Raw genomic sequence first — 16,464 nt, forward strand, 5'->3', positions numbered from 1 at the left:
CTTATCAGCAAAACACAATTCACCACTACATTATTATTCGATTTTTGGTGACTTCATTAAAGGGACCATGTGAATAACCTCACCATTAGATGTCACTGCGACTGAAAACGTTTGCAAAAAGCACAAGGAAGAATGCAAACTACGGAGAAATAAAGTGATCAGAATGCACAATTGTGGTCCCTTTTTTTGCCAAGGTTTTGGGTTTTCAGGTACACATAGGAGCAAGATAGCAAAAAAATTGAAGCAGCTCCCGCCAAGTTAGGCTCATGCTATGTAAAATAAATACCTATGTCTCTACTTATTAGTATTTAGATAAATACATGTTTAAAAGTACGACGTAACTTTGCTTAATTTTAAAATACATATTGTTTTATTTTCAAACACTAATTTTTTTTATATGCTTAAAATATCCATATATATGTCAAAGTCAAGGCCCACAGCCCGGATTTGTTGTTTTTGCTTAATAGATTTATCCACTGTTTTTTGTTGCATTCAATCTAATTTAGTTTTAAAAATGTTTAATTTCAGAAAATATTAGAAAATTTGTATTTTATTCTGCCAACTTTTGCTAAAATAAATATTATAGGCTGTTGATGGTGCCTGAATAATAGTGAATAGAATAGAATATACCTTTATTGTCATTGTTACAAAATGGGTTAACATATTGTGACAACAAAATTGGGCATGACACTCCAGTATCACACATTCACAGTGAGGTAAAAAAGCCAAGAAGATAAAGGAACAGAGAAAATAAGGTTATAAAACGAGGAGGACCTCCATCTATTGTTCATGTGAATTTTTATATTTGAAGATAAATGATGGAGCCATACGAAATTGTTGCTTTATTTATCTGATATGTGTTTGGTTTGCAGTAGGTCCACCTAGGTTTATTAGACACCATGCATCATTTTACATTTTCATATCAATCAATCAGTCTGGTCCTCGCCTTGAAGACACTTTTTACATTTGCCCTGCTGTACATTTGAAATTGACCCCCCCCCCTGCCTTAAAGGATAGGCCAACTAACTCCCTTTACCTTTTATAGATAATAAAACAATAATTGTTAAGTTACTTTAAAAATTTGATATATTTTTCTTTTATTCACAAGATGCCTTGTCAATTCCCCAAACATGAAGACATGTTTGATTATTACCCAATTATTGGTACAAATTACAAATGTCATCAAGGGATTAGATTGCAAGTGTCAATCTCATGGCCCGCAGGTCATTTTATGTGGTCTGTAAGACAAGGCTCAGAGGAGCACAAGATGAAAACGAGCCTTTTCTCATCAACACAACGTGACACAATGACTTGCGGTTTTGAATTTGTCCACTGGATGTTTGAAAGCCAGGTACCCCTTGCAAATAACCCATTGGAGCTGTATTTGCTGAATACCATTAATCAACCAGAGAACATCGAAGAAACCCACCCTTATGTTATTTTCCTTCAAATGGAAGCGGAAGTGTTGTTTAAGGCAACATGAAAAATACCATTTTTGTTTTTTAAATCGCGCCCGGGTATGTTTGCAGATGTCTAAAGAAGCTTTGGGTCCTTTCTATGTTAAATGTGAAATCTAACAGGTAAATATTTTTTAAAAAAGCAAAAATACTTTTATATTATTAAATACATCATTTAAGTGAGTGTTTATATTATTTTTGGTTAGTTTGCAGTTGGCATGAGTTTCCCTGTGTTAAATAAACTAGAGGAAATTAATTAAATTTTCGTTTTGATTTGATTTTAGAAATGTACAATTAATAAACAGTACAATAAATGTTAGTGAAGGGAAAGAAATATTGAGGGAAAAAAAATGAATAATCGTTTTACAATCAAATCTTACACCCCTTAATTATATTTTAAATCTGAGCCTACAAAAGATCTCCAGCCCTCAAAAAAGGCACACTTTTTATGCCATTAATTTACTAGTCTGGCCCCCGTGAGAGTGATTTTTCGACCAAGTGGCCTCTAAGATGAAAGGATTTCGACACCCCCGGGTTAGATACATGTGTTAGCTGTTAGTGTAAGGCAAAATGAAACCATAATCACACTTGACAAAAAATTGCAGATGAAAAATAAGCATCTGCCTAATATCCAAACACATTAAGAGATAAGTGTTGGGATATTGGAAAGAATCAACCTTGGCCAAGGCCACCGTAGAGGTCACGGCGGCAACCAGCTAAGACAAAAGGTGTGCCGAGGGGCGCAGTGCTCCCCTACCGAAAGACTGTGGTTGCGACGTTCCTGCAGCACTGCCACCGTACAATGAGGCAGAAAAAAGTCAGGCGGTCAGGAATTTGTGAGGAGGCCTTTTATTACATATCCAGTCACATAAAATATGGCCGCCTCTCCGCTGAGCCCAGCACAAGATAAATCCCCTCTCCTCCAATCACTGCGAGGAAAGCGCCCAATGGCGCGGCTCAGAGAGTGACCCTCTAGTAATGACGTGTGATTTACCGTATACAGTACATGTTTTATACAGAGAGACACAAGCCGGGTATCACTCTGTCTCCATTTCCTCCTATCTCTATATGGTGTGCGCTGGGACTTAAGGGGCCTTTGGGAGACTGGAGATCTGACACCCAACTTTGGGGTCTTGCAAAATGGCTACAATGTGGATTGTTCCCCCTGCAGCTGTCGGCTTACAGCCGCCTAAGCCTGCAGTGGGTGCTGCAGCTCCATGCGTGAGGTCACTAACACATAGCTGCATGGAGCTGGGAGCTAACAGACTGCGGCGTGGACCACCTAAATCAACACCTGGTTGGTGAGAAGTGAAAGAAGAGAGGCTGAATGTTCACCAAAAACAGAAGCATCCGGAAATGTTGCAAATGGATTACATCAAGGGTCCGCAACATTTATTGAACTACGGATCGGTTTAATGTCTAATCATAGTATAGCGGCCTGGCCCAATAATAACATAATTATAATAACAATAGTCTCATCTCATCTCATCTCATAAGCCGTACCGCTTATCCTCATTAGGGTCGCGGGGGGGCTGGAGCCCATCCCAGCCATCTCCGGGCAGTGGGCAGGGGACACCCTGAACTGGTTGCAATAAGCCTAAATCCTCTCTCGAATCACTAGTCCACTTGAGATCTAGATGAATTAGGAAAAGTCATTAGATTTAATCTGATCATCACACTATTTTTACTTACGATACCACGCTGTACAACATTTATTGGCTGAACATTTTCCCATAATGCTCCATTCCAATGATGTACAAAATGGCACATTGAGTGAAAATAGTCTGATGATAAGATCAATGTAATGCTTTTTTACATGTCGTCCACAAGCCCAATATAGTCCAGTTGCTAGAATTTGGTTTTCTCACTGCTGCAATTTGGGTATAATCCCTGTTGCATCCAATGCTATGTATATGGGATATATGTCTACTGACCAATCAATGCTCTAATACGGTTGAATAATAATCCACACTAACCGTTTTGAGAGGTAAAAAACAATGCATGTATACTAAGGCTGCAACAAAGGATGAATAAAATCAGTTAAAATCAAACAATTAAATTAAAATCAAATTTTGGCAACTTAGCCTTGGTAATTCTTAGGCAACGAATCTCATTATTGATTTGTTGTGTCGCACGATTCATGCGCCACTCAGCGTGTTCATTCAGTCCAAATAAGAGTGCATTGGATTTCGTTGTGACATTGAGGGGACACGCTTGCAGTACCACTTTGATCCAGCAGAGGACAACACGAGAACGAACGAACAACGAACGAATGACTGACTGACTGACTGACTGACTGACTGACTGACTGACTGACTGACTGACTGACTGACTGACTGACTGACTGACTGACTGACTGACTGACTGACTGACTGACTGACTGACTGACTGAATGACTGAATGAATGAATGAATGAATGAATGAATGAATGAATAAATGAATGAATGAATGAATGAATGAATGAATGAATGAATGAATGAATGAATGAATGAATGAATGAATGACAATATTGGAGGGCTTCTCCATTAAAACAAATTTAAAATGTTAACACGTGAAAGGATAAAACCTTGAAAATTCTCTCGATCCGATGAAGTACTTGCATTCTCCTCTGATGTTGTCTCTCTATTTTTGGACTTTGTAAAAAAAATGTTACATATTTGCAGGTTTATAGCATACATACATGTGTGTATTTTTTGTTTGTTTATTGTTAAGCTAGATGGCAAACACTTGGATTGTTTTTTGTTTTACATTATAGAATATTCTTCTGTTTTGTGCACTATATTTATATCCATCCAAAACTTAAATATTTGAATAAAGAGGAGGATTTAAAAATAAGATTCATCGATTAATCCAAAGATTAAGATAAGATTCAACGATTATTGAAATAATTGCTAGTTGCAGCCCTAGCATATATACACAAACAAATACTGTAAAAGCAAAAAATCAGGCAGATTTTTTTTCTTTCTGTGTGACCCAATACCAAACGACCAACGGCCTGGTACCCGACCGCAGCCGGGTGGTTACCGACCACTGTATTAGATGACCACTATCGACTTTGCATGAAAACAAGTTGATTAGATCACTAGAGCAAAGCATCTGACTAACATAAAATAATTAGGCATTGGAATAGGTCCTTTATTGTTTTATTTATATCCCCCTGCAGAAATATTTTTCTTTCACATCAAGCCATATTTTTTTCTTTATTATTTTGTGTATCTATCTTTATTTATTTCATTATTATTTTATGTGTCACAAATGTATTTATTTATTTCATAAAGGCCAAAATGTATGTGCACGTTCATACATCTATGATGAATCTATTAGGCGTGCGTGCGCGTGCGTGTGTGTGAGAGTGTGGTGGATTATTTGATTATTGTACATTGAATGTTTTAATACAGCAATTATTGCCTTCAAAGTGCTATCAAAATCAATATTGAATGGATGGGAAATGTACTTATTTATGTATGTATATACTAATTTGTTTTCATAATTACACTTATATCAATATTTTTTATTTCTATTCATAAACTATTATAAACTATTTGTAAGTCATTTAAACTGCCAAGCTATATTAAAAAAATACTGAAGGATAATGATGTGATTGACTGATAAAACCATAAGCCCCAAAGTAATTTCAATGAACATTATTTATAGGGTTTACAATTTAAATGTTCTCATTTGCATTAAGAATGGAGAAGAAGGGGGGGGGGTTCCTTTGGTTCAAATAATTGAAAAGCAATCAAATAAAATCACAAGATGTGACTGGCACAAAATAGCCTGTGTCAGGAACAGTGATAGAATAATCTATTTCGTTGTTGTTGATTTTAACCAATATATATTGCCCATACACACATAACTTCATATTTAGTTTTGTTTTATGTTTTATTTATTCATTCATTAAATTATCCATTCATTTAGTTGTTTGATTACTTATATAGTAATCCATTTTATTTTCACATTTCATATTTAGACATATGTATAAATATTTCATACTGTAAACGTTTTATTAAGAAAAATAATGATGTTGCAAAAAGCTTTCCAAGTAATTTCACTGAACATTATTTATAGGTTTTACAATCGAAGTGTTCTTATTTGCATCATCGGGAGGGGTGTATTTGGTTCAAATAACTGAACAGGGATTTGAAACGTGTTGCTATCAAATTTGAACCAAATCAGAACACATTTTTCGCATAAACACGTTTGCGAGACGACAGAAAATAGGTCGCCTCACAGCAAAGTATCAAATAAGCAGTTTTCTCTGAAATGAAACACCAACCCCATGCAGCAGCAAATCCAACTAGCAGGATGTATTATTCTCAAATTAGTAGATTATTGTTATTTTGTTTTAATTTGTTTTCTTGAAATTCAAGTATTAAATAGAATGCACGGCAAAAATAAATCCATGCATTTTCGAAATAAAAACGAATTTTTAAATAATAGCTATACGAAATATTAGTTCAAACAAACAATACTATAATAGTAACAATTGTTGGGGTGGATTTCTATACGCATTTCGTTCAAAATTAAATACGCTTAACAAACAAATTAATCAAAGAATTTCAGCACAACTAAAATAAAAAGCATGCGTTTATTTTCTATTTTAATGTGGCAACATTATGTTAAAACGAAACTTCACGGAATGGAGACACTGATAGAAGATACAGTTCACTTGCAAGTAATGAAAAAAGTTGAAAAAAACGAAAGTAACGGGTTTTAAAAAAGATCGCCTGAATTATGAGCGCGCTTTGGTGATGCTGAAGGGGCCGCATGCTGCTCTTCTCTTGAGCCCCAAAGGAGGCATCATCAGAGCTGATATATAGCTCAGCTCCACTTTACCTTTACAAAAGAATGGAAAAAAACATTCTGGTGATTAACTGCCACGACTAAAACAAACCTGATGTCCGCACTCGTCCAATAATCCAACCAATACAAAACGTGCAGCTGAATGTGAACTTATTTTACGCGTAAAAGGGCTTAAATAGGCTACGGATTGTGATTTCTCTCCCTCTCTCTAAGACCCCCTCCATCACACCTCCCTCCCACCTCATTGACTCCTGCAAGCTATTCTCGTAAGTCATTGCACGACTAAATTAGACCAGAGATGATATGAGTACAACGCCTGATAATTCCAACCGGGCTCCTCCTCCTTCGAGCCATGCATCCTAATTAATGGGACCCCCAAAACTCCCCCCAGTTGCAAAAGCTCTGCGCTGGACTGCAACATAGTCAAAGAGTGTAAGGGAAGAGGTTGAAGGTGCCACTGGAAATAATTGATTAGCTGGCAGTCAATGAGAACTTGTTAGTAATCGTCAAGTATTTGGGGCTCGCCATTTTACGCGGAGGCTTCTCGCCGAAGAGGGGCCATTTGAAGGCATCCTGTTTCGGAATTATATCGGCTCTTCTTCTGTTATGTGACTTTTTTGCAACCTTTTCTCGCCTTTTTCGTTTCACGAAGCGATCTTCTCATCTCCCCTAATCCTAGCATCCGACTTCAGCATTGATGATGACCTCAAAAGAAGTTTCCAAATGCGATGCAGGGGAAAACAGGAGGCGAAGCCCACTGGACCACTTGCCGCCCCCTGCAAACTCCAACAAGCCACTAACCCCCTTCAGCATCGAGGACATCCTCAACAAACCGTCGGTGAAGCGAGGTTACGGCATCTGCGGTACGGCACATCTTATTTCGTCGTCCGAGAAGCATCGAACCTCGAACCTGCCTCTTGCCAGCCGGGCTCTACTGACCCAAACGTCGCCGCTGTGCGCCCTGGAGGAACTGGCCAGCAAAACCTTCAAAGGGCTGGAAGTCAGCGTGCTGCAGGCGGCTGAAGGTATGCGACGAAAACTCTTAGGAATAAATAACAAGATAACCAAATAACCGAATAACCGAATGACCAAATAACCAAATAACCAAATAACCAAATAACCAAATAACCAAATAACCAAATAACCAAATAACAAAATAACAAAACAACAAAACACCAATTTAACAAAATAACAAAACAACAAAACAACAAAACAACAAAACAACCAAATAACCAAATAACAAAATAACAAAATAACAAAATAACAAAATAACAAAATAACAAAACAACAAAACACCAATTTAACAAAATAACAAAACAACAAAACAACAAAACAACAAAACAACCAAATAACCAAATAACAAAATAACAAAATAACAAAATAACAAAATAACAAAATAACAAAATAACAAAACAACAAAACACCAATTTAACAAAATAACAAAACAACAAAACAACAAAACACCAATTTAACAAAATAACAAAACAACAAAACAACAAAATAACAAAATAACAAAACAACAAAACAACAAAATAACAAAATAACAAAATACGAACATAACAAAATAACAATATAAAAAACTAACAAAATAGCAAAACAAAAAAACAGCGCAAGAAAAAATAGAAATATTAAAATAATATAGTAATAAAAAACAAAATAATTAAATAAGAAAACAGTTTAAAAAGAATAATAACAACATAACAAATGACAAAATAAAAAAAGATAACACTAAACTAAAACTGAATTTTCCTCCCAAAATTGACATAACTGCTTCAGGGTCAATATTACACCACTTTACTGACTGCATGTCAAGCTCTTTCAAGGGGGGATTTAACGCCCCCAACAACGAAGAAATTGCACAAACCATTTTGGTGACCCGAACAAAGCGCACAGCTCGCTTTATTGCAAGTAAATCAATTTAGGGGTATTAAAATCATAAGTGGTTCGATTCTTTTTTTTTATTTAGCAGATTGTGTTGGTTGTGATTACACGCATCATTTTGAAATATAACTCAGCTAAAAATCATATTATAAGCTGCATAAGGTCATTTTACATCAAAATTGTGTTGTTTGTGATTATATGCATTATTGCGCAATTGAACCCTGCTATAAAATCATAGAAAAATCTAAATAAGGCACTGTTCTTAACAAAGGTGTGTTGTTTGTGAATATACGCATTACTATTTAATAAAAACGCTTCTAAAAATCTTAATAAAAGCCAGAGAACGGTCCTATTTCCGTCTATAAGATACACCCCCCCCCCCTCCCCACTCCAAACAAACATCTGCATTATGGGCCCTTATCTATTTTTGTCTTTCAGGAAAAACCTTTTCCTATGGTTTTTTATTATTACTGTTATTGTTATTGTTATTATTGTTATTGTTGTTGTTATTATTATTATTATTACCATTATCATTATCATTATCATTATCATTATCATTATCATTATTATTATTATTATTATTCACGTCTTCTTCCTGAGTCTTAAAGAAAGGACTTTTCTTATTAGTCGCAGGCATTGTATTGTTGTTTGAGTGTTAAGAGAAGGGTGGGAAAAAGAGAAAACATGTAAAATATGTATCGTGATTCAAACCATGTGATCATTTCCAAATGTACCAACAAATGATTGTTATGATAATGTGAGATATGATTATGTGTTTGAATGACTGATAGAAGCGTCTCAAGTTATTTTGGGTACGCGTCTCCTATACGCCTATGGCTTCCACATGTCATCACTTTTTTTCAGTTGATTTGTTCATTTTGTGATGTGAGGTTTTATGCAACATAACAGAAAATAAAAATACGAGAAGAATAAAAAGAAATACGAAATTATTATTTTTATCCATACCGCACATCATCATCTCAGGGAGATCTATAACGTCAAGGTCCAATATTCTCGCACAACATTGATAAGCTAGTGTGCCACCTGATAATATTAATTCATGGAACAAATTAGAGGATGACTTCAAAAATTGCCCTAATTGGCATCAATTTTTTTTAAAATCATAAACTATACGTACGTTAGATACATGTACGTAAGAGCAAAACATGGAGTATTACAGGAGTCACTATTATAGGTTTGAAATGTCATGTGTTTGTTTTCTAATTTTTTTTGTGGGGTGTGGTGCTGTTTTCCTGTTTTGATATTGAATATACTCTGCAAGGAAAAACGGAATATGGGTAGGCTCCAGCTTTAGCCCTATGCTCCCTCTGGGCACGTGTTAATTTATTTGATAATTGTATTACAGCTGTTCTTTGTGCAAATCGAATATTGTTTCCTTTTGTTAATTGATGATTGGTGTGGTTTTTTTTTTTTTTTTTTTTTTGCGTGCCTTCATAAAAAGCCTCAAACAATTACTTACCGCCTTTCCCCTTTGCTTTTGCAGGCAGGGACGGCATGACTCTATTCGGTCAGAGGACCACCCCGAAGAAGCGTCGGAAGTCCCGCACAGCCTTCACCAACCATCAGATCTACGAGTTGGAGAAGCGCTTCTTGTACCAGAAGTACCTGTCCCCGGCAGACAGGGACCAGATCGCGCAGCAGCTGGGCCTGACCAACGCGCAGGTCATCACTTGGTTCCAGAACCGCAGAGCCAAACTAAAGCGGGACCTGGAGGAGATGAAGGCGGACGTGGAGTCGGCCAAGGCCATCGGCCAGGTCCCACTGGACAAACTGGCCAAACTGGCCGACTTGGAGAAGTGCGCCAACGGCACACTGGGCCATCCCCGAGTCGAGTCCCCCACGCGAGTGGGACTGCAGGAGCACGATCTCAACCAAAAACTGAGCAGATCCCCGCTGTCCCCTTTCTCAGACCACACAACGAGCAAAGAGTGCTCGGAGGACGAGGACGTGGAGATTGACGTGGACGACTGAACAGAACAACAAATAAAATCCGATAAAAGACAATGTGTGACAAACAACAAAAATCTCCCGTCAAGGATTTATCACTTTTCTGAATATGTACCAAAATGTAATTATACTTTTGTATGGGCACACATAAGCATGGAAGAAATATGCAGCATTCACGATGTAACCAACAGTCTTTGCAATCAAAGCAATACGGTCAAAAATGACACGTGTAACTTATTATTATTATTGTTATTATTTGTATCATTATTATTATAGTTCAATCCCCCTTACACTATTGGTGAGCAATCTACGGCCCGGGGACTTTATTCGGCCCATCACACTTTTTAATAACAACCCGCCGTAAACGAAAAAAATACAAATATAATGGTAACATACAGTATGTTTCAAATATGTGATATTATTTGAGATGTAAATATCATAGAAAGTAAAAAGGTTATTGTAAATTAAATTAAGATGTATGGATGTTGAAGATCACACGATTTTCTCTTCCAAATCTGAATAAAATATTCCAAAGCAGGTGGATTAGGTGAAATATTTCACAAATATTCAATGTACGCACAGCCTGAAACATGGCTCGCGTCAAATCGGTAGTCCAGCTTCCAAAACATATCTTGGGTGACATTCTCCAGCAGATTATTGTTTTTTATTTTTGTATAAATATATAGACGTGAGTTAGGACATGAGGGAAGTACATATATTATTATAATAACTCACTGTTGATATTCAAAGGATATCAAACGTTTTGAAACACTCACCACACAGGCCTATCGATTTTTTTCTCTAATCGGTGCTACTATTTCGAAAAAGATATATTTTTAAATGTTGGCATTTAAATAAATAAAATCGCATTTTTTTGGCATTCAAGTCACGCAAAAGTGTGTCTTGAGCAACAACAGCCTGGTTGTGCCCATCCCTCTCCAGGCCAACAAATAACGTCACAAATACATGCTACATTTTTTTAAATCTATATATAAATAATTTAATCAAATTGGTTTTGAACGGCTCAAAATTAAAGACAAGTTATTAATTTAGTCCATTTTAAACACTAAATGTAATAGTATTCATTGAACAACACCAAATGCAAAACTGCAAGCTCAAAAGTTTTTTTTCCATTAGGTTTGATAAATATCCTGGTAGATAAAATAAACACCTGACAAGAAAAGCAAGTGAAGAGATATATATCCAGCTATTTGAACATTGGTGATACTGAAGACAAGAATTGCCCCAAATCAACACAATTGCAATAGTAGTACCTTTTATTTTTAGCATTTGATATATATTATCATTATATTTCTAACATTTTCTTTTGACGGGCCACATGAAAAAGCCTGGTGAGCTGCATGCAGCCCTCGGGCCGTAGTTTGCTCACCGCTGCCCCACAGTAGCACACACATCACGTTACATCCCTTTTCGTCAGTTGTTTTGCATGTTATTGCATGATTTGATTTCTGGTTTTTATTTCATTTTTTTAGTGTTACCCTAAGAGTGTTTTTTTTTATTTAGAGAACTTCCACCTCCTTTTATTTTATTTCATCATCTTGTGCCACAGGGCTTAAAGATTGAGAGTTCCCCCCCTTAATTCAGAGGTAAGATGATTGTTTTTATTGCTGTGATTTGAAAGTCTTTATGTATAGGATTTGTATACCGTTTGTTATGATTTAAACACCTGTAAGTGCCTTTCTAAAAATCAGGATTTGAAAACCAATTGATGCACAGACTGCAATGTACATAGGCAACAATGGGAATAAAATGGCTTTTTTCCTGAAGGTTTTTATATGTTTTGATTTGTATAGTGATGATGCACTGCCGTGAAACTATCAAAACGCTACTGCACAATTGAATACCTTTTGTGTCTTTTCTACAGGGATGCTCTAAACATATTGCAACCCAGATTCCCCCAAGTCCTTTCAGATCTTTAAATGCGTATCGTGGCTTTTTGACCCGCAGACGTGTTTCTCCAAAATTTATGTGAGAAACACAAATCTGGACCCGGCAAATAAAAGCGAGGATGCCACGAAATCACAAAGTTTAGCCCACTTTGCACCGGCCTTCAGGGGGTCCCCTTTTTTAATTGTTTTTATTTGCAATTTTGAGCGTAAAGCGTGAAAAGCGGGGGACAAATGAGCCGCGTTCCCCGATGGGCCGAGTCACAAAGGCTTGGGGCCGCCCCCCTGCTGACCGCCATACTGAGACAAGTGTGTCCCGCCGCACAAAAAGGACGTAAACGTTTGGAGCCCATATGGTTTTGGAAATTTCCTCACCATTTCAGACAATTTGATGGATTGAGTTAACCCTCCCTTTAAAAGAGTTGAAGTGGGTGCGAACAAAAGGCCATAATGCCGACACTGCGCTCTCCCTTCACCAGGGCATCTGCGGCTATTAACGTCTGGCCCTTTTTTCTCCGCCTGCCGTTTTGAACAAGTCCATGAATTACAATGAAAGTGGCCTTTTTGTGTGCCTTTATAATATGTTTGACTTCTGTCCAAGACGGAATACTAAGAAATAGATGCTTTTTTCAGAAAGTGTTTTTAATGTTAAGTAGGCCGCCCATAAACCGGGGCATTGATGCCAACGTCTGGTTAGGGGAGTCTTTTGTTTGTTTTCTTCCTTTTGCCTCTTTTGTCTTTGAGGGGTTTAATGAAGCTGAAAACACGGCGATGTGAAAAAGGCAGAGTGTCACGAACAGCAACTCAAAGGCTGCCTCCCGTTTAACTTCTTTTGTCCAAAGAAATGATAAGTAGACTTGTCTCTCTGTGCTGGCTTGTTTAATAGTAACCCCCCTCCTGTCCCAGCTTCAAACTCCCATGACTTTAAAAGACAAGTCTCTTTTTATGTCAGCCCATTCACACTAAACTAGCGGTTGGCAAACTGAAATGTTGAAAGAGCCATATTAGAGAAAAAAAATATGTGTTTGGAACTGCCAAAAATTAAAGTTTTATGTAAACATTACGGGGAACGCAACAGAAACCATATCATTTTCCACCATCAAACATTTATGAAAAAGCAAGATGGGGCCAGGGGCAGCACGGCGGGGCAGTGGTTAGCGCTTGTGCGGCACAGTTCATGTCATGGGAACCTGTCGTGGGTTCAAATCCAGCTCCAGACTTCCTGTGCGGAGTTTGTATGTTCTCCCCGTGCTTGCGTGGGTTTCCTCCGGGAACTCCGGTTTCCTCCCACATTCCAAAAACATGCATTTCAGGTGAATTGGCCGGTCCAAATTGTCCCTAGGTGTGAATGAGCGAGTGAGTTGTCTGTCCCCGTGTGCCCTGCGATTGGCTGGCAACCAGTTCAGGGTGTCCCTTGCCCACTGCCCGATGATTGCTGGGATGGGCTCCAGCCCCCCCCGCGACCCTAATGAGGATAAATGAGATGAGAAGATGGGGGCCACTATGGAGCGCCAAAGAGCCGCATGCGGCTTCAGGGCCGCTTGTTGCTGACCCCCACACCAAACTGTAGTCATTCAAAACGTGTGTTTGGTGCCACAAACAAGTTTAAAGTTTGTATAAACATTATAGAGAAAGTAAGATATACCATATCATTTTCCATTATTAAACATATTTGAAAAAGCGCCAAAGAGCCACAAGTAGCTCCAGACCACTAAGTGCCATACAATACCCAAAGTCCCTTTACAAACATAAGTGTGTTTACGGGAGAGGGTAAATCTCACCCGGAAGTAAGATACACTACTGTACTATACTCTGTTGGCAAAAACCACGCCTCCCCCAGGCAAAGTGACCAATTGCATTCTGCGCTGGACCGATCGTGCCTTTAAAGACCTCACTTGTAGTCTGAATATCTAACATCATATTTACTGTGTTTTTTAGTGACAAATCGCTATTTCATAATGGCCAAGAGCTACCAAAAATACATTATTTAGAGGAATTTATTGGTAAACGAAAATTGTTGATAATTACTGGGCCATTCCGTTGCACATTTGATTAAATATGCATTTAGTGGTACAGTGTGCATTATTTGACACTTATTTGTCACTGTACTGTGCTGGTCCATGCCGAAAACAAGTGATGAATATCACAAAGGAAAATCCAAACAATACAGAGACTCAAAGTGACCAAACTGCAAAAATTTTCTTCTCATTTTTCTGCCCAGCCTTTAGCAAGGCTTTTGTTTTGGTGGGTACCCATAGCAGCAAGATGGCGGACAATTGTGCTGCTGCCTCTATGTGAGCCCAATGTTATTTAAAAAAAATTCAAATTACTTGAGTTTACGAGTATTTAACCAAAATTGCTTTTATATGATAGATGATGTATTTTTGCCTATTATTTATACTTTTATTTTATAATTAATTTACTAATAAATTGTTTGACCACTTGGAGGCACCTAAAAATACCCACTGTCACCTAAATAATTACAGGGCTATTACTTCGCACATCTGATCAAATATGCACTAAATATCCTTTGACGCAGCTCTCGAAACAATTGCAAACATTTTGTTGACAATAATTCGGTGCCTATAGGCATTATTTTGGATTTTTTTTTCCCTTTTGTGGACTGTTTTGCAAATATTTATTTTAGACAAAACAAAACAAACATTTTCCTTGAAAGTACTCCAGAGATGTCACATTTTTTTATTATTTTTCTTGAAAGGTAAACGTTCCTGTACATTTATTAAAGCGGTTTAGAGGGGTGATGTCATGTTGTATTTTATACATTTTTAATTTAATTTATTTATTGTCCAGTTTAGGTGTTTGTCTGTGTATTTGACGTTCCGTTATGTTTTGTGGGGATTGGTTATTCTCTTATTGTATCTTTAATGTTTTTATACAGCACTGAGCCGCATTTTGGTGTCGGAAAAGTGCTATACATTTCTATTTGATTTAATCAAATACAAATGTTTTATATACATATCTATTTTTTTAGGGTTTTTTGGTTATTTTTTGCTCATGACAGTGACGATATACACAAACGGGGAGAGTGTTAAGGCAGCCCAAGTTTATGGATTTCACTTGTTTATTTTATGAGGGCTTGTCAGGCCCCATGATAAGTAATATTACAGTCTGTGGGACCACTTCATGGTAATTAATCTCGAGGTCTTAAGTGTATTTCAGTATTTCACTTCAAGATGGGGAGGAGGGTAAAAAAAATCACTACTTCAATCGTCCGGAAAATTGAAGTTTGATGCATGAGTCTCTACTGAAACAATAGTACAGTCCTCCCCTTGGGTCCGCCCCCAATTTACTTTTTTTTTCTTCTTGTGGGAAAACAGTCCCAATTGCAAAGGCAAAATGAAATTTGGAGTCACTGATGGCCTAATGAGAATTGCAGGCAAGCAATTGAACAGATTTCAATTAAAATTAATAACCACAGTCAAGACATTACAATATTAAATGCAGGCCTATTTTTAATATAAGCTGCAACACAATTGTCGTTGTTAAAAAGAAAGAGAGATGTAAACGACTTTATATTTGCCTGCAGTTAAATCACTCCATATATCTAAATGGAGTGGGATTGCAGAGTTTTAATCATAGCCTTCCTGCAGAGCCAGTTAATACTTCAAACTTCAATTTTACGGGCGATTGAGCTAAGCATGTTTCTGACAGGACTGATGTATGTATTAATTTCCTTTAACTGTTGATTAATTAGGCTGCGCTGAAGGCTCACACGGAACAGTTTGGTAGCAAATTTGCATATTAATCAAATTCTAGTTGATCATTCAAATAATATATCGTTGGACTTTTGGACGAAGATTCAAAACAGCAGGAAAACGAATGCGCTGGAACAAATGACCGCTATGAAAATAGGAGTCGGAGGCGAAACGTTCTTGTTAAAAATAAAAACAGTATAATTTGCTATTGCCCCAAACACTTTTGAGCTAACACAAATAAAACAGCTAAATAATCCATGCAGGGATTAAGTAAAAAACAGGATTTTTATTAATAATAATAATAATAATATTAATGATAATAATTGTAATAATAATAATAGGCAGTGCAGTGGGTAGTGCATGTGCGGCACAGTTCTGAGGTCATGGGATCAAACCTTCCTGTGTGGAGTTTGCACGTTCTCCCTGTGCTCGTGTTTCCTCCGGGCACTCCGGTTTCCTACCACATTTAAAAAAAAACAAGCATGTGAGGTTAATTGGCTGGTCCAAGGTATCCCTAGGTGTGAATGAGAGAGTGTGTTGTATCTCTCTGTGTGCCCTACGACTGACCGGCAACCAGTTCAGGGTGTCCCCTGCCCGCTCCCCGAAGATAGCTGGGGTGGGCTCCAGCACCCCCGCTACCCTACTGAGGATAAGCGGTGCATATAACGTTTGTACAATAATAATAATAATAATAATAATAATGTTACTGCATTTGTCCAGTTAAGGCAATGA

The 16,464-nt window shown here is 37.4% G+C and overlaps 1 protein-coding gene across 1 annotated transcript; it reads left to right on the forward strand.

The window, feature by feature from the left end:
* The first annotated feature begins 6,717 nt into the window (after positions 1–6,717).
* On the forward strand, positions 6,718–11,670 carry lbx1b (ladybird homeobox 1b). Its single transcript, XM_088343175.1, has 2 exons — positions 6,718–7,285; positions 9,646–11,670. Exons 1-2 carry the CDS (start codon positions 6,958–6,960, stop codon positions 10,131–10,133), a joined length of 816 nt encoding a protein of 271 aa, XP_088199301.1. The 5' UTR covers positions 6,718–6,957; the 3' UTR covers positions 10,134–11,670.
* Positions 11,671–16,464: the final 4,794 nt, after the last annotated feature.

This window comes from Urocampus carinirostris, chromosome 8, assembly GCF_059441175.1.
Source record: "Urocampus carinirostris isolate Australia breed hairy pipefish chromosome 8, RoL_Ucar_1.0, whole genome shotgun sequence".
NCBI lineage: Eukaryota > Metazoa > Chordata > Actinopteri > Syngnathiformes > Syngnathidae > Urocampus > Urocampus carinirostris.

What these genes read in the sequence shown, in the direction of transcription:
- lbx1b (XM_088343175.1), top strand. Translation starts at nt 6,958, where the DNA reads ATGATGACCTCAAAAGAAGTTTCCAAATGCGATGCAGGGGAAAACAGG. An exon ending in CGTGCTGCAGGCGGCTGAAG is followed by an intron (nt 7,286 to 9,645) that starts GTATGCGACGAA and finishes TTGCTTTTGCAG; the next exon opens with GCAGGGACGGCATGACTCTA.